Source organism: Hakea prostrata, chromosome 5 (genome assembly GCF_041222555.1).
Source record: "Hakea prostrata isolate BN-2017 chromosome 5, UWA_Hpros_2, whole genome shotgun sequence".
In the NCBI taxonomy this organism is placed as follows: domain Eukaryota; kingdom Viridiplantae; phylum Streptophyta; class Magnoliopsida; order Proteales; family Proteaceae; genus Hakea; species Hakea prostrata.
The window spans coordinates 36140924-36162364 of NC_142604.1; the positions used below are offsets into that span (position 1 = coordinate 36140924).

The window sequence follows — 21441 nt, forward strand, 5'->3', positions numbered from 1 at the left end:
TTTTAAGGAAATAGTCAAACAACGTTTCACGACCAATGATTACAAATTTACGAATTGGTGGAAACATATGTGGAAATTACCAATACACTTGAAATTTGAAATTTTCTTTTGGCGTGTTTTAAATGCAGGGCTACCAGTGCGAGCAAAATTAGCTAAATGGTCGCATACTCAGCTCGAGTGTGCATTATGCTGGAACGGGAAGGAAATTGAAACAATTTGGCATTTACTATTCTCCTGTGAATGGGTGAAGAGAATTCACGCAGTAGGACCATTGGGGTTACACACGAAAAATTGGAGTGATACATCTCTATTGAGTTTGTGTCAGAACATATGCTCTCACATTTAAATCTGTCAAGTATCAAATGGTTTATGTTTGTATTCATAACCTCATGCTATTTCATTTGGAAAGAAAGAAATGATAGGGTGTTTAATCAGAAAACACCTTGCCCCCTCAAGGTGTTAGCAAACATACAACACTGGATTGTAGCTTTAAAACTACAAAAAGAGGAGGAAAGAACAGTGAATGTCCCAATATACATTAATCATGCGGTGCCTTAAGAAATAGAAAAAAATTATTGCACTAATATACCGCAAAATAACAAAAATGTATTGATATATGTGCAGGGATTTTTAACTAGCAACTAGAAGCTACAGGATGGAGCATTGGGAAATGTAGAGATGGACATATGCAATCTATCAATTTTGGAAGACAAAGCACAAAGGCACTGTTGGAAACAACTCTTTTTGGGTTACAAATAGGGGTGGTAAAAGCAATCAACGACGGCATAGAGATAGATGGACTAACTATCAACAGTTATCAAATCTTCTACCTCGGCCATCAAGAGGAACATGGCCTCTTGGGGAATTACAAATGTTAATGAAGCTTGCCAACACAACAAAAGAAGTCAACTATGACAAGATCCCAAACTCTATGCTCCAAACTTGTTTTGAACAGTTAGCTTATATAGCCTCTAATCTAACGGATGACTGTAATAGAACATTATCTAACAATTATAAGTGCTTTCAGAATGTTTAATTAATGGTAAATTTCTTTCTTTTATCAGGAAAAAAAAACCATAACCATTACAAGGATGGACCAAATGGATCATGCAATAGACGGTTCAATGACATAGACTTGATCAAATAGAGAAGACTTGATCAAATAGAGATGTACACGCATATAATCATGACTATACTAAATAGATGCCTCTGCCTATATGTAAGTCTTAAGATATTGACATCGTAACACACCTGAAAGTTCTAACATTTCATATTTATGTTTTTTGGGTAAATAAAACATTTCACCTCCTATTGTGGTATTTTGACGCTCTACTCTTGGCAAGTGCAAGATTTGTGGTATTCTATTCCCCATATCAAAAACTATAAATTTGTGAGAAACTTAAACAAATTATTGCTTGTGCCCCTAAAATTCCATCCAAATAAAAACACTTTTGGAAGTGTATCTGCTATGACCATTGGGTTTTGAATCAAAGCTATTTCCTCGGATCAGGTAGTGGACGCATCACAAATCGAAATGACCATCTCCAGAAAGTAGAGCAGTACAAATTAGCATAATTTCATAGAAGTTAAAAGATGCTCAACCAGAAAAAGAGCAAACATAAAATTTACCGAAGGTTGCAGAACTTAGAAGTGGAAACAAGGCGGCTCCACCTTAAATATGCTTTACATCTTTTCTATATATAACATATATATACTCCTATACCTTATTTTATCAGGCTACAAAGAATATCATAAACCTCTCACAAACTATATATAAACCAACTAATGCTGGTAGCCCATAGCTACCACTGGGATCCTTACCTTGTGACCCCTGCTGCCTTTCATTAAGACTTCCCCAAACCTGTAGGACCCAGTCAAGGATCTAACGGTGAGAGTCACCGAGAACTTCCTTGATGCACCAGGTAGCAGAGTCATAGCTGGAGGGCTAGCTTCAATGGCTATCTCTGGTGCCATCCTGGCTGAGATAACGTAAGTTTCTTCTTCAGCAACATTAGTAACCGTGCGAGTAACAGTGCGAGTTCCCACAAGATGGGAAACAGTGATCGATGGACTGTTGAGATCGGATGCATAACCTCTGGACGCGTTGCAGGAGGCACTGGTGTAGTTCCTTATCTCGTGAGGATCAATTCCTGGTGTCGAACATAAGAATCTTACGTAGTCTTCGTAACCTATACCAGTTGGATTATGGTAGTTAGAATCAAAACTTCAAAAAACCTGCAGCAACTCACAATGATGTTATCTAAGAGAAATAGACTACCAGCATCAAAGATGAGTCCAGGATCCAAAGCCGCACTTGGATGGACATGGCCACTTCCATAGTCAAATGGTGTCGCAGTGACAAGTGTTGTGCCTTCAGAACCAGAATATTGCATTGCTTTAAGAGGGCTGCCTCCTCGGTCCAATGTTGTGGATGTTGTCATTAAGGCAGATTTTATTGCTGCTGGACTCCAACGTGGATGTTTCTGCTTCACAAGAGCTGCTATACCAGCTATATGTGGTGCTGCCATGCTAGTTCCTGATATCATAGCAAATTCTTCTCCTGTATAACAAAGGTAGTTTTAGCTTTATTATCATAACAAAACATATTCGTCATATTCTCCCCCTACAATGCACTATTTGCACACTCTACAGCCCACCTGAGTGCAAAGGATAAAACAAAAAACAAAATATATCAGTTTGGTAATCATAGTAATTCACCTAGGTAATTACACTCATCTGTTCCATTTGGGGACCAAGCTGCCCAAATGAGAGATCCAGGAGCAAGAATATCTGGCTTGAGGACATCAGCATCTTGAAAGCTGTAATCTTTTATATCTGGCCCTCGAGAAGAGAATAGTGCCACCTGGGGTGCTGATTTGTAGAGTGTAGGCATTAAACCATTCCCAATGTGACCTGCAGCTTTGAAGCTGTGCACTCGGCCAGTCCAGTCTCTTAATGTAGAGCTGTTATAATAGTGTATAAGGTCCTACAATTGAAGGAACCAACATAGCATCCTCAATCAAAATGACTCCACTAATTGCAAATGAAAAATAAAAACACAGACTTCACAAAGCACTGAGCATAGTAGAGTAACTGAGTAAGTTGAAGAAATACTCCAGTCCAGGAAACCATGAACTAGTCATGCCTTCCGCAACCACATGAAATGGTGAATGATCAACTAAAGGCTCATTATAGCATAAATTTTTGGACAGGCGAAGAGTTTTTTTGCTTAATAACAAGGACAGTTGTTATGAATCAAGCCTTCTATGAGTAAAGTGAGAACCAATCAAACAGCTTTCTTTTTTCAGTGTTTTTTTTTTCCCCAATCCAACTTCTTCAATGAAGGATTTTGGAGGCAGAACTTGTCAGGCAAGTGATTCCAAATTGGTTGACTAATTTTTATTTCTTTCTTTATTTACGTTCTCTTTTTTGGTTGGGAGTGGCTTTGGGTTTAGGTAAAGCAATGGACAGCTCCACGCCCCCCCCCCCCCCCAAACAGCTTTTCCTTTTCTCTTTTCCTGTTTTGTCCCCACCCTTTCTTGTGGACCATCTTTTTCCCCTACTGCTACAGAATATCTGTATAAGAAGCCCAGCTCAAAACCTGATGATCCAACTTTGTATCTTACATGGTCTCACCCCACCTCATGCCCTAAATTTCGAGCTTTACATTTTATGCACATTGATGTATATATCCTATATGCGTGACAAACATCCATATGGTGCTTCCTTGTGTGCTTGGTACGGTGGTACCAGGACAACTATGAGAAAGAAAGTCGATCAAATATTCCCACGGAAGTAGTTGAGGGTAGTTACCATCGATTTGCTGACATCTGTGATGAGAATACCAGGAATACCAACTGGAACAGGATCAAATTTGGTTCCTGGAGAAACAGTTTCTACAGCAAGAACGAAACCAGCTGCACCGAGGCTCTTTGCCGTTTCTGAAACTTTCTTGATTGATGCAGTACAGACAACAAAGTTGAATGAATAACCACAGAGAAGAATGTTACCCTTCACCAAATTTCTGTTCAAGACATCAGGATTTTGGCAATCTGCAGGTCCATACTTCGTGACAGACGAACCTAGCATTACATCATTTGCTGCCACCAGAGTGAAACTTTGATTCAGATGTGTTGCAGCTGCAAGAAGCCATTGAAACGTCCATCAGTTTAAGAAAGACACTTTTTTGGAAAGAGCAGATTAACAAATTATTCTTCTAACACAAAGAATAGCAGATACCAAAAACCCACTGCTAAGAATTGTTGGAGATCAGATCAGAAAGCTCCGGAAACAGAAGGGATGATCTAAGAATAAGATCTCCAGGCCACTAACTGGAACAAATTAAGTGAATTTCCAGCCCAATGGATAAATTGATCTCCTTAATTAACTGTGATGCTATATTAATTGTTGAAGTTTGGACTGTTACGTGAACAGTAACAACCCAAACTTCAACACTCCCCCTCAAGCTGGAGTATACACAAAGAAAATTTCAGCTTGCACAATAAGAATAAAATTGAAAGGTAGCACTAATCTACAATTGTGTAGCAATAGTAGACGTCGATAAACACTGAGAAAACTTCACCCAGGAAATAATCAACACCAACTTAAAAATAACTTTAATTTTACATGTCAAAGAACCATCTAATAATAGAACAATCGACGATGTTGAAAACGAACAAAGTCCACAAGTATAGCAGGATCAAAGACATTATCCCCATAATGCCGGTAGTAGGGAGAAATATCCACGCTAAATCTTCAAAATTGTAACTCCAAAGTCCATATAAATGCTTCACAAGAAGGCAAGTAGTAGGTAAAGTATGAGTAGGTAAAAGGCAATATTGATTACTGTGATGCTTTATTAATAATGCATGCAAGTCCCCCTCTCACCCCCGACCCCAAAAAAAATAATAATAATAATAATAATAATAATAATAATAATAAATGAAAAAAAAAATCTCATACACAATTTCCTCCACCTGTCCCTGATTTCTGCCCTTCAAAAGAAGTTCCTCATCAACTTTCCCTGGAGAAAATCTATTCGAGCTTTTACACGTATGACCAATGTTTCCAGTCCCCCATCAATTTCCTAACAAGACTAGTCAGACCTAACACACGGCCAGTTTCACTATACTTATCATTTAATCTTTAAGGATTAATCAATCAAAAGAACCCCAAGAAATAAATAAAAAAACCCGCCATCTACAAACAAGTTGATTAGGACCCCCACAGAAACCTGAAAACCCAATATTCCTTCTCCAAAGCTAATTCAATATACAGATTTAACTCAATACCATTTGATAATCTTGCATCAGTTTTTGAACATAGGAAGGACTACCATTTCATATTTGATTAAATACAATATCACATGTTTTACCCAGTTCAGATAATAGATATAAAAAAATTTAACAACTCCAATGTGTACAAATTTCTTTTCTTTTATTCTAATCTCATTCTAGGTTTGGCATATAAATATGCAGCTGAGCTTCTGACCATTTTGAAATATGTCTATCATAATGAAAGGAAAAAAAAAAAAGCTAAATCAGTTCTTTAGCGACTCCAATGTGAACAAATTTCTATTCTTTTTAACTAATCTCATTCTAGTTTTGGCATATTAATATGCAGGGAGTGCTTCTGACCATTCTGAAATATGTTTATCATAATGAAAGAAGAAGGGAAAAAGAAAAGAAAAGAAGGTAATCCAGTACTTTACAGATAACAAGCATACCATCTGAGAAGAATCCAAAGCAGTATTATTTCTGTGACAAACCAAGCACAGTAATTATGTCACGCACAGCCTAAGTTATAACTATCACTGATATCTATGAACTTCTATGAATCAACATCCAGTTCATGTCCAGAGGTTCTCTTAGTTTTAAATGATAGCATTTCCTGCAGGTATCATAATGACTTCCAAGATGTTCATCACATCAATCTACTGATAAATATGTGAAGCAAATGAACTTACGTGACAGACCAATCCCAGGTAATATCTTGCCATTTCCCAGTGTTAAATGATTTTTGTATCTGCGATCGTCAATAGCAGCAGCTACGGATGTTATCCATGGACTGTAAGACAACATCGTTTTGGGGAAAGGACCACCATTTCCAGCTGCTTGTGCAACAAACACTCCTGCTTTTACGGCAGAAAGAAGCGCAGCATCAAAGGGGTTTAAAAAAGTGATCCTGGTTGTCGCTGGAGGACTGTTTGCTCCCACTGAGAGATTGAGAATGTCTACACCATCCTTAACAGCCTGTTTACAAAAGTCAAAAGTCCTTTTGTTTAGAATAACAAAACCAAAATCAACTGGCAGACAATTTTTTATTTTCTATTCCTTAAAATAATTTGAATAACTTGAGTTCCCTCACGCGCAAGCACTTTAGCAATCACTTGTCCAATGATTATCCCTATTTTATTATAAAACCCACTTGTTGAATGATTATTTTTGTTTGATTCTAAAATGCACCTACCAGATAGAAGACAACACAGTACACAAGTGGGTTCTCTGAATCAGGTATGGTAGTTCTTTACGGATGTTTTTCTATTGAAGCAGAATACTGGAAAGCAAGGAAGGTTGAAGAGTTCCTTTTCTTAGACACAATAATTAAAACACCAACAGTGTCATCTTGGGACCAAACAGATTTTGCTGTGACACGGCATGATAAAGATTATTTTTCTTGCCAGGAAAATCAGATTAAATATGTTTTAAAGCAAAGAGGGCAACAGTTTACTTGTCATGAGAGTTTTCACATGATTAACAAAGTCTACAATTAGAAAAATAAGGTAAGAAAGCACTCAGCCAAAAGATCAAGGAGGTAAAAACTAAAAAGGGATCCCAAATTAAATCATATTCAGGAGGGTAGCCAGGAGTATTCACTCAATACATTTTAACTGAATTCTAGATTTATTTAATAATAACACAGCATGATAAAGATTATTTTTCTTGCCAGGAAAATCAGATTAAATATGTTTTTAAAGCAAAGAGGGCAACGGTTTACTTAGCCATGAGAGTTTTCACATGATTAATAAAATCAACAATTATTAAAATAAGGTAAGAAAGCACTCAGCCAAAAGCTCAAGGAGGTAAAAACTAAAAGGGATCCCAAATTAAATCATGGTCAGGAGAGTAGCCAGGAGTATTCTCTCAATACATTTCAACCGAATTCTAGATTTATTTAATAATCTCTCCACATATATACTGCCAGGGTTAGTCCTTATTTGTTCCAATAAAGAGTCAAGCCAAAACAATAAATATCCGGTTAAGGTCAGAAATTTGGATAATAGAATGAATAGGGAAATAAAAGGGTACACCTTCAAGTATTTTACTAATGGGACCTACAACTGACAGAACCAAAAGAATATGAAAAAAGATGCAACCTTTGTAACTGACAATATCTTTAGTAAAAGAACATCTAAGAGTCAGCAAAGCCATGCAAAAATGGCTGTATCTAACTTTCTGAGTCATGCAACAAAAGCAAACCTGCTCAATGGCTGCTACTACATCAGAAACAAAGCCTCCAAAAATCCGGTAGAGTGCTTTGTAGACTGCAATCCTGTAAATGTGAAATGGACAAACAGATGATACTACCAGATAACAAATACAAACAAAAAGGCTAATAAAGGATCAGTACAGTGTCTGAGCTGGTAATAACTCCTCACCTTGCACGTGGCGCCATCCCACTTGCTTTCCCGAATTGATATCCATGCATTTGAACTAGAATTCCATTATTACCAGCTGCAATTGATGCTGTGTGACTGTGATTAAATGTAAGTGCATAGATCATTAAAAGATAAATAAATAAAAGAATGTAAAAGAAAAAAATAACTGATGTCTCACAAGTACCTGAATTTAAAAAAGAAAAAATGAAACAAGCTTTTGTATGAAAATAGAAAAAGGTCAACTCTTTAAAGCACTATCTTTTCTTGCATTATAGTATTTATTTCTTTACTTTAAATAAGGAACTAATTCCAATATCAAGTTAGAAAAGATAGACGAATATAATGATTACATTGGAAATGACAGTATTCATTGGGAGCGTCCCAGATGATAGATAAACAATAAAAATGAAATGAACCGTCCTGTGGACCTTTATTGGAAAATCAGATTTTCCAACTCAACTCAACCTCCAAGAAACAGGGTAACTCAGGCAAGTCAAACCTGGTAAAGGAGAGTCATGTCTTTTTTAGTTTACTAAGTTGCTGTCAACTTTGCTCCACAGCACTATCATAAATGACTGTTAAGCAAGCCAGTGACTGAATCCCTGCAAAATCCCATCAAATCCCTCTGTTAAATTTGGTGCACAATGACAGCCTTTTTCTCCAGCACCAAGTTTGACTGGCCATCCTATACATGCCATTGGAGTTAAAGGCTGTGCTGGCTTTGCCATCAATCCTCTAGTATAATGAGGTTAGAGTGTTCAATTTGGAAGAGCAGGGAGCAGAAGATTGCAGCAATGACTTCCAGTATCTAGCCAACTCCAGGTGGTGATATTGTAGGCAGCAAGGGAACCATATAGGTTGGATGAGTGTTGGAAGTATGACTAAGGTTTCTTAATTGGAATAGGATTCCTTTTGAATCCCCTATTTTAATTATATTTTACTATCTTATATTTTCTATATTGGTTTCCTATTTGGTGTTAGATTAGTTTCCTAGTAAGCCTAAGATTAGTTTATCTACTTGCCTTTTGTATTTCTTTTCCTACTTATAGTGGGATTTACACCAATTATAACTATAAATACCCATTGGGGCCTATAAATGAAATAATACCGTCTGAGCAATAATTTCTTCAAATTCCAACATGGTATCAGAGCCTTCTTGAGATAGTTGTTTTGAGAGTCGTTTAAGTTTCTCATTTGAAGTAATGGACCTAATTCAATGGAGAAGAAGAACTAGCGTTCCCATGAACCTTTCATTTTATTCTTTTTTTCTAGGTTTGTTCTATTGTGTTTCCATTTCATTTGGGTTAGATCCAATCAGTTTTCTTCTTGTTTGAGTGCCTTTCTTGAGATCTACATAGAACTTGATCTCAAATACCATTTGGAGATTTGCCCTTATCTTGGCAAATGTCCCCTTTGGATACCTAACATTGCTGCAGATTTAAAGTTTTATTTTTTACTGCTATGCAAAACATATTCTCCGTTATTCCTAAAGATTTGCCCATTACCTTAACAATCTTCACCTTTGGAGATCTAACCTTGCTGTAGATTTGGCACGGAACCTAATCTCTATTACCTTTGGAATTATATCTTACTTTGGCAAATTTTCCCTTTAGAAATCTAACACTGCTGCAGATCTAAAGTTTCATTGCTCCTGTTGTACCCTAGCAGTTGTTACCTCAAAAATATATTTCCCCTCAGATTTGCACAGAAATTGGTCTTCTCAATATTGAAGATTTTACATTTTTCATTGGACATTCTTCCTTGGAGACCTAAAATTGCAGCAGAGATAAGGACGAAGCAAGTGAAAATTGACTGGCATTTTATCAAAGAAAATTGGAAAGCAGTCATTAATTAGTGAAGGACAAAGGTCTAGTTGCAGCCAATGGAGGAGTAGCAGGATGGTTAGGAACCTACTTCTCAGTGGAGAGGTGATGGGTTCAACTCCTACCGGCGGCATATGTAATATCCCTATCCCTATATATAAAAAGCGTCTTTGTAACAAAAAAAAAAGATCTAGTTGCAAATGTTTAATCCTATTTTGACCAAGTTAAGCATGTGTGATATCCATGCCCAACTTGAGGGGGAGTGTAGGAAATATGACTACAGTTTCTTAATTGGAATAGGATTCCCCTTTAGATCCCCTATTTTAATTATATTTTATTATCTTATATTTTCTATATTGGTTTCCTATTTGGTGTTAAATTAGTTTCCTAATAAGCCTAAGATTAGTTTATGTACTTGCCTTTTGTATTTCTTTTCCTACTTAGAGTGGGATTTACTCCGATTGTAACTCTAAATACCCCACTGGGGCCGATAAATAAAATAATACCACCTGAACAATAATTTCTTCAAATTCCAACAATGAGGATGGTAGCAACAGCAACAAGGAGGCAATTTCCTCAGGATGGTTAATCACAATCCCCACTGTGGTCTTCCCTGCACATCAGCATCACATAATTGCCAGCTCTAGCATGAAAATGCTGAGGTTGTGATCAGGACAAAGAATGATCTGGAAAAAACTGCCATAGTAGCAGAACATGAGAAAGACAGTTGAGTTCATCCCATTGGTTGCTCACCCTCAATCACCCAAGACTATGGTACTCATAGCTCACTCTATATCCCTCAAATTCAACCCTCCTCTCCATCAATATCATAAGAGCCAGAAGAATTGCAGACCAGGAGAATCACACCAGGAAAATTACAGAAGAAAGAAGATGGTGCTGCTATTTAATCAATTGATAGATGCAATAGCCAACACAGCTGGGGGGGGGGGGGGGGGAGAGATAAATGGACATGGAGGAAGTGCGCATTAAATAGCTAGGTCCCAACAGCAAAGAGAGAAAGTGAGGGAGAAGGGGGTTGAAAAGAAGAACAGACTTGACGAGTTTCATGTGACTTGGCTATAACCACCAAGTCACTCTAGTAATTGTTTTTATATAGAGCTAATCTACATGACTCTTGACCAGCTTATGCCCTTTTCTCCCTCAACTTGGGCAACTTACACAAGTTAAAACCTGGTTTTTGAACAACACTATCAACCTCAGACTCCGACTAATTGTAATCAACTAAAAGGGTGAGCATAAATGTAGCAGAGTATTATTTGTCATGATTACACAAATAGAAGTTGAAGCAACAGTAAAACCTCAAGGGTACCAAAAACACTATAGGACCTTAGGGTGTAAAAAGAATACTAAAGGTAGCAGCAGATGGAATATAAGATTCTGGGCTTAGCTAGTGGAATTAAAATAAGAATTTAACTCATTAGATGTCAAATATTAAGCCTGAAATTCAACACGATTCCATGTCATGCCCCTAGTCAACAGCCAGACTTCTCGATATTTGGCTGATAATTTGAAACTGGAAGGATTTTAAGGCAACCAAGTCACCACAGGAAATTATGTTCATGAATGTAAGAGGCTATCAAAATTATCAGTAGTATAGGGTTTATGACAAATAGTAACCTGCAACAAGACAAATGAGTTGCCAACAGGAATAGATTGTTGTGAACATTATGATTCTAATCAGCAGCAGTAAAGGATCTTAGATAGATCCTAACTTTACAATAAGAATGTACTAGATCTTCTGTCATTCACCTTTTCCTCAGAATGAACAATAATGTGTATAATATATTTGCTCCACAATTTCTAAGAGATAGCCAGCAATTGGCTCCAGGTTGCACTCCATATTTTTTTCTGAACATATTTGACCTGGCCTAGAGGAGCTCTTATGGCATTCTCATTGGATCTGATCAACAGACCAAGCTAGCTCCATATTGCACCTTCGGTGACTAAGGTGTATGCAAAGTGCACCTGGGCTTAACTTGGCATATTGACACATGATATTCAACTTATGACTTCCACCAAGTTTCAGGTTACATCACCTGATAAAAGACTTAAGATTGATAAGACCATGAAAGTGACATGTATATCACAGTCAAGACGCATATCTATCTTAACTGAAGTATTATATTTCCTGGTAACCACAACACCACATTCCTTTTTATGCAGCAGATACAGATAATTGTCTTCAAAAGTGGCATCAAGGAACTAGGGTTAGGAATCTAACCTCCCATGTCCATCACCATCCAAAGGTGATGCAAAATCAATTGCAGGGTTAAACGCTCCTGCAGCAATTGCAGCTGCTGCAAAATGTTGGGCTCCGACAATCTTCCCATTGCAGAAGCTCTTCTTTGTCTTTGGATCAGCTTCACATTTCCCTGTGTAATGAGGAACAGGGCCATATGGCTCTTTATTGTGCATTGAAAAGCTTGGATGTTCTGGGTTTATCCCAGAGTCCACAAAGCCAATCACAATATCTTCTCCTGCCCTATCATAACCCCCTCCAGTCGGCCACACTCCTGTTGGAAGCCCCAAAAACTGTGGGGTATGTGTTGTAAGTCTCTTGACCTTCCAGTCTCTCTCAACAGACTTCACACCAGGAGCCCTTCTAAGAGTTTCTGCCTGCCACACCAGGCAAACGTGCAAGTCAAGGGCTGAAACATTCGAGTAGACCCAAAAGAATACTGAGCAGAAGTTCAGAAAACAATTTCAAGTCAGTTGCACAACTTACCTGCTCAGGGGAAATATTAACAGAAAACCCATTGATAAGATGTTGATAGCTGTAGAGCTTCTCGTATGTCCCATGTTCAAACAACAAGCCAAGAAGCATATCATGTTTCTTTTCAAGGTGAAGAGAGTAGGATGTAACAGGTTCACTGCTAGGACCACAGAGAAAACAGACGAGAATAATAAGCAAATAATATTCAAGTTTGTATTCTTCATCCAGGTGGAATACAGTAGTAGTAAAACAAAAATAATGTCATTTCTAACCAATCGGATCTAGTTAACCAAATAACAATACAAATTTAAATGCAATTCTGTAAAATCTATAACTTCACATTAACAAAGTACATGAGGAAAGCTTATGCTGTAACTTTCATAATACCCGGATGGATAAAAGTGGTCAATGAGAAAAATAAAATAAAGATCTGATTTCCAGATTGGAGATGGAAAGAGAGAAAGAGAGACACAACGAGGAGGCAAAGGGGATGAGAAGGCACTATTTTACATTTGTGGGCTCTAAACCAAGAAACAGGTGGTTCCGCATGCTTTCTGCCTACAAGATTACCAGCCAAATCCTAAGCGACAGTAACAAAGATAAGTCCATTAAATTGAGTTCCAGAGTATAACAGAATGGTACCCATTGCCATTCGAGAGAACAAAGATAAAAGCTAATAAAAGAATTCAAGGATAAAATTTGTGTTCTTTTTTCTTTCTTTTAATTTTCCTATTGCTATACGGGAACTGTAAAGTAGAATAACGAAAGAAATGCCCAAATTTCTATGGTTCAACAACTCAAGAACGCCGCACAGATGGCTAAGACACCATGCAGGATATCAGAAACACTGAAATTTTTTCTTTTAAGCAACCGAGTTGAAACAGCCAAGTGCTGACCAACGCAAACCCATAAATTCCAGAAGTAAACTCTATTGAAATCTAGATACGAAATGCTCAAGGAAAACACACCGCAGTACCTGGTCACATCAACCTTTTCATCAGACTCAGCAGCAGTGGCTTCAAAACCTTCAATACCTCCTCTATAACTCACTACGGGTTCCCCCTCCATGGTCACAATGTATATTTCGGCTTTTCCGAAGACAAGAAGGCCAAAGAACAGAAAAAATGCGCAACTCAACTCCATCACCGTCTTTATTGTAGATCCAATAAGAGCTACTGAACCGTTGAAGGTCTGATTAGTTGGAGTTTCCAACTGTAAGTACAGAATAAAAATCGTGTCTCAACATCAAATTATCAAAATCCGATATGAAAGAAATGTTTTGCTATAGCCACAGCTCACTCTCCTACAGGAACCCAAGAAATAGAATAAGCAGAACCATCAGAGTGAAAACCATGAAAACGTGAGGTGAAGTTTGGTGGAAGAGATGCGTTTTCTGCCACTGTTAGTCTTAAATCTAAGCAAGAAACGAAACGGAAAAGCATGAAAAATCCGCAAGCGACAACACTGAGATCAGTTCGCAGAAGGAGATACTTAAAGTGCATCAGTGAAGACGAATCAATTATAGACTAAAACAAAAGAAAGCGTTGTTTGCAGAGTGAAGCTAAGAAGTAAGATTCGCAAAACAAGAGAAAGGAAAATCAACTCAAATGATTAAAACCACTGCAATTTATTAAAAGCGGGAACACAGAAAAAGTTGAAGTTCTTGCCAGAAAAACAATTTGCCCAACTGAAAAAAATAAAATATAAATAATTTGGATTTCTTGTGAGAGTATTAAACACTAAACACACACAGTGAAACACACTCGCCATCGAAGGTTTCAATTGAAGAAAAGCATTAGAAGATCACAACTGATCTACGCTTGGGGTGTAGTGCTACTACTCACAACATTTTTAATATCAAAGAACTTGCACTTGCAGGAAACTAGGAAAAGGAAAGCGAGTGCTTTTACCAAGAGATCAAGTGATCCACTCTCCGAAGCTGCTATTCACATTTGCTGCCATAAAGCATCTGAAACCGTTTAAAATTTGAAGAAAGCTTAGATTTCTACCAATGCAATCGAAGAAAGGAATCAGCAATATATCTCTTGTTACTCACATTGGTCTCATAAAAATGCTCACGCATCAGTAAAGAAAGAAAAGCAAAATTACTTTTCTGTTCTTTATTTTCTTCACCACCACCGATCCACGAAAGGAATCAACGAAGCTAAACTAACAAAAGCAACGAAATCGAAGGAACTAAACACTGAATCTGCTACATTACGTTGCTTCCACCATTAAAAGTAAAAAGAAAATAGAAAAAAAGAACGAAAATCTAGAGGAGTGATCGAAGTAGAAGATCTCAGAAACTGAAACGGAAAATGAAAATTTTGAATGATCTAAACAAAATGAATCCGAGATATAGAAGGCTTTGGATGAAGAGAACGAGCTCTGAGAGCAAATATTTACGAATCTGCCACTGGAGAAGCTTTGGTTGCAGAGAGAGTGAGAGAGTGAGAGAGTGAGAGAGTGAGTGAGTGAAAGAGTAAGGAGAGTGAGCTATTTAGGGCTTTGAAATGGAAAAGCTTCGGTTAGAGAGGACAAGAAGTATACGTGTCACACAAATATTACAAGTTAGTTAAAAATATGATAAATTATTCTACAAAAAACAATTATCATAAATTAATTTATTATTTGAGGAAAGGCAAACGGTTCATTTTGGAGCTCATTTTGACGTCTCCTCTCATTTAGTCAAAATCAAATTTTTGTAAAATTTAAATTTAAATTTCAGTTATTTCATGTACAAAATTTCACAATTAGGTTGGATTATAGGTTTAAAAGTTAGATCCAACATTTGTTTGTTGTCTTGCAGGTATCTTTACGTGGGATCTTCAAATCACGACCTCTTATATTTAATCATCGTGATAAGAAAGGCAGAAAATATTGTAATTATTGGATATCTAAAATACCATGTGTCTCAATCTGAGATCATGCAAAGATACTTGCAAGAAGCAGCAAACAAAAATTCAGTTAAATCACATGCAATAGGAGACTATTTACCATATAAGGTATTGATGTACCACACCAATATAAATTATAAAGGTGTCATTTTAACCGCAAAAAAAAAATAATAAAGAAAGAAAATATAATTAAAGGTGTCGATTCGGTTTTGTACCGGTATTTGATACCATAGAAATATGGTACCCAATATATTTACCTCATTATATCATACCAAATATCAAATGATACATATATGTCATAACATCACTCTTTCATATTCATTTGGTATAAAAGTACATTTATATTTGAGAGGATATATTTTTTTCTTTTTTTTTTTTTTTTTTTTGGCAAAAGCAAAATTATAGTAGACTCTTTAGAGAAATTCTAGAAGTGTTGAAAATTTGATTTACAATGAAAGGGGGTGGGACTGGGACTGCCGCCAAACTCGAGAGAGACGAAAGACCTGGAACTGGTTGCTAGATAGTTGTCAGCTTGATAATGTGAGATCCATTTACATAACTAAATTTTATGAAAACAAAACTATGAACCAACTTGCCAATATAGGGTTCATCGGGTAATAAGACCCATACCCCATAGTAAAGAGGTTGTGGGTTCGACCCTTGCGAATGGCATATGTAATATTCCCATCCCCTAAATATAAAAGGCACTTGTTTTCACCCAAAAATAAAAAAAAATAAATTTAAAACATTGTCTACAAGGCTGCATCTTGGCCAATCAATTGATTTGGCCCATTAAGGGCCAAACACAGGCTGGTAGTCCAAAAACACTACTATGTAGAAGAGCTATAAAGAGACAGCGAAGAGGATTGCACATCCTTTATGCCTTCCAATTCTAGAGATGTAGATGAGAAACCCACACAAGTGACTGATTTTGCCGCCACAAAATGATCACTTGGATCCCAAACAAGAAACCCTCGGCCTCCTTCTTTCGAAGTTGAATTCATTCCAATATGCGTCCACAAATAGGGTTATAAGCAATTGTCAAAGGATGTAGAATCAGTGTGTATCGAGCCTATATGATCTGGATTCACTCCATCATGGATGGAGCTAGTACAATTTCAACAATAAAAGCATTGAGTGAGACAGGGATGGTGAAACATCATTGAATAGAAAAGCTTTTTGGGTTTTGCATATCACCAACATATGACATTTGAGATAGTATACACCAATTCCAACTGATTTCAACAATTCAAATGTGAATCAAGAATATCAAGCACTCTTTCAAGGTATCCCCATTAAAGGGGGATGCATCTATCCGTAATGAAGAGGCCCTCCAACAAAATTGAGCATGCACACTGTCACTCCCCACCTGACAGTACCAGACCAACTCAACTAACCCCTATGTGATCCACAAGCATAGGATCGCCGATCATGAATCCACAAACCATAACAATAAATATAATCCAATAATCACAAGCAAAAGGAATAAAAGGCATTCATAATAGATACTAAACAATCTCAAAGAATATGCATAAGCAAAGTCAAAGTGTTATGTAATAAATTCTCCGTCCTAAAATAGATAACTCAAATCCCAAAAAATAGCAAAAATCCTAGGAAGCATCACTAAGCTCCAAGGGCACAGCCCAGGAGTCATGCGACCGCTGAGGCTAGCCAACACCAAAGCCGCCAAGGAGACCCCAACCAACAAACACCACAACCACAAACACGAGAGAGGCCAGAGGGGGAGTCTAACCACGGAGGACACGAACAAAAAGAAACCAAAGCAAGAAGCCGAGGCCGGGCAACCAGAGCCCAAGAACACGCGACCACTCGCTGGGTGGTTCCCTCACCCTATCTTGTCATCATGACCGGGGGCGTCTAGGGTAGGTCACCACTCTGGCACTCTCTAACCATGACCGAGTTTAGGGGTAATCAGTCCATCTTATCAAATCACATCACATCAACACAACCATCGGTCTGGGGCTGCGTGTGTTAGTGATATACCTAGTCGTGTAGAGGTCCTCTACTCATCATGTTACTCATGGCTACTATACCTTTCAAGCTTGCTACTCATATTGGTCCAATATTCTTCCCATTGTAGAAATGTTGATCATCATGGCTCTCAACTGTATGTTGAATGAACATCCCACAACCCCATGGTCTATTTACATATAATACAGTGAGGGCACTCTGTGTCTCCTCATGGCTCTCAATCATTTGTTGGGCGCCTAGCTACAACAGATATACAACCTAGCCACAAATGATACTTTGCTTGTATTCTATATCTCATCACAGCTCTCAACTGTCTGTTGGAGGCCCACAAGTTACCTACCGTACCACAGGTCGTTCAACTTTAATACCCTTGTTGAAAGAGTAGTAACATATATGGGATCTTAACCATGCAAGACATACATTCACACATGCTATTTTTGTAATTAGATTTACAACAAAATTCCCCTACCACCTCTTAATGAACCAATGAGACTATCATCAAAGAAGTCAACCCTCATCGTCAAGAAAACATAGACGAAGGATACTCCAGATCAAGTATGGAAGAGTATTTGGAGTTGTAAGACTACCAAAAATAAATAATTTACTATGGAGGGTATGTGCAGATGGAGTGGCTATGAGAGATACCTTAAGAAGAATATAGGTCAATGTTGATTATTCGCGTAGGAGGTCAAGTGAAGAGATGAAAACAATAGATCATGCCCTATTTGGATGCCCATTTGAAAAGGTATTTGGTTTACTTCTGGCCTTGATTTCCTTGTAGGGAGGGAACCTTGAAACCTTGGAGTATATAGGTTTCATTATAGTGGCACAAAATCAAATTCCTTCGAAGAACAAGCACAAAGAAATCCTATCTCCATTGGCCTCACATGTTGGAGAATATGGCTTGCACAAAATGAAGTGATCTTTAATGGGAGTAGGGTTTCCCCTCAAGACCTAACAAGCATTCATCAAGTCTTGGGAATTTGGAGGAAAGCTATGCGAGCAAGATTCGCCTATTTGTCTAGGGGGAAATAGGTTGGACTATTTGTCTAGGGGAAAATAGGTTGGAAGGGAGCTAGAAGGCCTAGAAGAAATACTAGTTTGCATTGACTACGCTCTTCCTCTTGAAGTTGAGAATGGAGGGGTTGGTTTCATGGCCTGTAGAAGATTGGGGGAGCTCCTTCAGATCGCATTGATCCCTTGCGTATTTTCAGACATTGGACTTGAGGAAGCCTATATAGTCAAGGAAGCATTGCTTTGAGTGCGAGACTATGGAGTATAAAAACCCCATATGTAGTCAGACTATTTGGGCGTAGTGACCACCATTGATTCAGGAAGGCCTAGTAGGATCCATAAAAGAGGAGGCTTTTGTTTATGATATTCATATCCTTAACTCTTTGTTTACTAGTCGTAAGCTTCTTTTTTTTAATTCCTAGAGAAAGCAATGTTTTTGCTCGTTCTCTAGCTCGGAAGGCATTGTCCATTACAAGCAAGATGGCTTGGCTAGATTCCACCCCTTGGATCCTTGAGTTGTGCTCCGAGAACTCCTTGGTTCATGCTTGCCTTTGGGAATAAAACATCTTTTAACAAAAGAAAAAAGGAATGTCCATGTGAGACTTTACGGGCATGTATGGTAATGTTCAACATGTGTTCTTGTTTCTTGAGGTTTTTTTTTTTTTTTTTTTTTTTTTGGTGGGGGGTATTTTTGGAGCAAAAATAGTCCAAAACATAGTCTTGACCCCACTTTGACAAACACCAAATTGATGTTTCTCACCCTCCCCCCCCCCCACCCAAAAAAAAAAAAAAAAAGAAGACTTCTTGTGAAAAGGCGAAGGGGCATTTTTGTCTTTTAACATAATAAACATAACTCTTGTTTTGAAACCCTAAAAGCTCAAAGTTTCTTCCTCATTTCATTTGTCAAATTTTGTTTGGGGGTTTACAGAAACAATTTTTTTCCCGGGGGGTATACATACATGATTTCAGCACGTAGAAGTAGTGAGAAAAGTAAAGTAGTGAGAAAAGTAAAAATGCATAGAAACATGATAAATTGTTTCTTACATACAAATAGAAAATGAAATAAAAAATTATTATCGTACAACTCTTAAAAAGTGTATTCCTAACTGCTCTTGCTTTCTTCCCAAAAAAAAAACTGATCTTGCTTCCTTCAACACCTCTTGAAAGGAAGTTGTCACCAAGAGATTTTTTTTCTTATACTAATCAATATAGTCTCTCATATTCGAATTAAAATCCAACATCATAAGTACTTGTCAGCTATTAGATTAGGCATTTGGTTCAGTTTTATTGGTTCGTATTTGATTTTTATCATTGACTTTATAGACATTTTGTAGTGTTAAACAAGCTGTAAGAAAAGTTAGAACCTATTTTTGGCCAAAAAAAAATTAGTATTTTTTATTAGCGCTAAATTGGATCTCTAATCAATCAAAATCATTGACCAAAAATATAGGTATTTAAGACAACTTATGTATTCAAAAAAGGAACAATTCATGGTTTGCACCAATAATATATTTTAATTCAATAAATCTTCAGATATGCAAGTGCATGTGAGCATTTAGATGGATTAAGCCATGTAGGAAGTTTGGACTGTCTCATTGGAGTGGCTTTCCCAATGAATTATACGATTCAGTCACATATAATATTGTAATCTAAGGATATTCATTAGATTTATCTTAACCCTTGGATTAGAATATTATACGTTGCAGAATCATATTATTCATTTCAACTTATTAGAAGATTTCCTTCAAGAAAAGGAGCCAATTACCCATGTAAGACCCCATCTTTGGTCAATTCCTTCCAAATACCTCATTTTTAGACCCTAAAATGATCCTTAAACATTCTTAGATTAGTAAAATTAGAATTGACCAATAATATTTGGATGGTCCAAATTTCTCTACAGAGAATTTGGATGTGAACCTAAAATCTTTTTTTCTCCTCTCAACCCTCCTGGTGCTTTTAAAGTTGACTTTCTAGGTGGACCAAGGATTAGCCTAGGAATTGAGTCTCCACCTATTTAACAAGGCAAATAATGAAAGCGAGCATACAGTGTTGGTTTGGTCGCCTCCGACAATCAAGTCAGTAGGTGCATGCAACAACACTTTTCAGTTTCCACCAGCAGATGGAGTGACTAAAGGCTTTGAACTAGACTATTGTAGGGTTAAAGAAGAAAATGAATCTACACACTCTTGGAGTGAAAGGAATTTGATTATTTCTAGTTGAAATTAAGTTATGGTTTTTGTAGATTTAACTTGTCAAGGTTCGTCCATTGGATCTTTCGTGATTCATTCCTTGCTTGACACATCGAAGTCCCGGATGGAGTAAGCCTCGGCTTAATGTTCAGTTCCTTTTAATTGATTTGTACTATTCATTGTGGACGCATAATCCACGCTATCATATTGGTACTCTCCTTAGTGGGTGCACCATTCATGGTGGTATTATCTTGAGAATCTCAATTTTGTGGGACGTGGTTCTCACCCACTTCTTCCTTTCCTACTGTAACATTAATGCTCCTAGCCTTTAGCCTTTCGTATCCAATGTTATTGGTTCGCTTTTGACCTCACCTTGATTGGTTTAGTCGATATGAAACACCGATTCAAGACCAAGAAAATATTTGTACAACACCTCCAAATCTCTTTCCTTTTTTTTTTTTTTTTAATTAATTTATTTTTAACCAAGCAGAGGGTTATCAATCCATGATGAGGTAAGCCGATGGGTCAAAGTAATTGATTGTGTCAAATAAGTCAAATGTAATTTGTCTATAATCAACTTTATAAGATTATGGTGGTTTCATGGCAACTTGTGTGTGACCCCATACTTCATAATTAAGAATTAGGACCTACAAACAGATGTAATCCACTTAAAGGATTTGAAGATGAAAATTTTCATAGGAAAGTAATGATGAATTTTAACCATGGGCTCCTTCTAGTTTTTTATATTATTACTGGTGAAATAGCTATGTAGATTCGACTCTATATCTATATCTTCCAACTGTAGAAGGTAGATGATAACACCACTTTGACTTCTCATCATTATACATTCAACCCCCCCTTCTAAGTGTGCTATAGAGGAGATGTCAAAAGTATTGACATTTTTTTAATGAAAATTCTCTAGATTTTTCTGGTCTTCTCACTTTTAAGCATAGGGCCATCTAAGTTGATGCACTATTATTGGTAAAATTATTCTAAACCAACTAGTCTAGCAAGCTATCTTTAGACCAATAGAACTTTTCCTTTTTGTTTTTTGTTTTATTTTTTCTCTTTTAAGTTTGTATAGACTATTACACATTATATAAATCCTGTATGTAAAATTGAATTTTTAGTCTGA

At 37.1% G+C, this 21441-nt stretch overlaps 1 protein-coding gene across 2 annotated transcripts; it reads right to left on the bottom strand.

The window, feature by feature from the left end:
• Positions 1 to 1559: 1559 nt before the first annotated feature.
• On the bottom strand, positions 1560 to 14684 carry LOC149015884 (subtilisin-like protease SBT2.5). Of its 2 annotated transcripts, none has more exons than XM_089156299.1 (12): positions 14271 to 14684; positions 14125 to 14169; positions 13191 to 13426; positions 12227 to 12371; positions 11723 to 12117; positions 7658 to 7753; positions 7479 to 7551; positions 5966 to 6251; positions 3814 to 4139; positions 2719 to 2986; positions 2279 to 2560; positions 1560 to 2189 (listed from the first exon to the last, which is right to left on the bottom strand). In XM_089156299.1, exons 3-12 carry the CDS (start codon positions 13355 to 13357, stop codon positions 1783 to 1785), a joined length of 2445 nt encoding a protein of 814 aa, XP_089012425.1. In that variant the 5' UTR covers positions 13358 to 13426; positions 14125 to 14169; positions 14271 to 14684; the 3' UTR covers positions 1560 to 1782. The 2 variants fall into 2 exon arrangements, with proteins under 2 accessions (XP_089012425.1, XP_089012424.1); XM_089156298.1 differs by having other exon boundaries at positions 14125 to 14183.
• Positions 14685 to 21441: the final 6757 nt, after the last annotated feature.

What these genes read in the sequence shown, in the direction of transcription:
- LOC149015884 (XM_089156299.1), bottom strand. Translation starts at nt 13,357, where the DNA reads ATGGAGTTGAGTTGCGCATTTTTTCTGTTCTTTGGCCTTCTTGTCTTC. An exon ending in ACCTGGGATTGGTCTGTCAC is followed by an intron (nt 4,140 to 5,965) that starts GTAAGTTCATTT and finishes GGCTTCTTGCAG; the next exon opens with CTGCAACACATCTGAATCAA. An exon ending in TGGACTCATCTTTGATGCTG is followed by an intron (nt 2,190 to 2,278) that starts GTAGTCTATTTC and finishes CAACTGGTATAG; the next exon opens with GTTACGAAGACTACGTAAGA.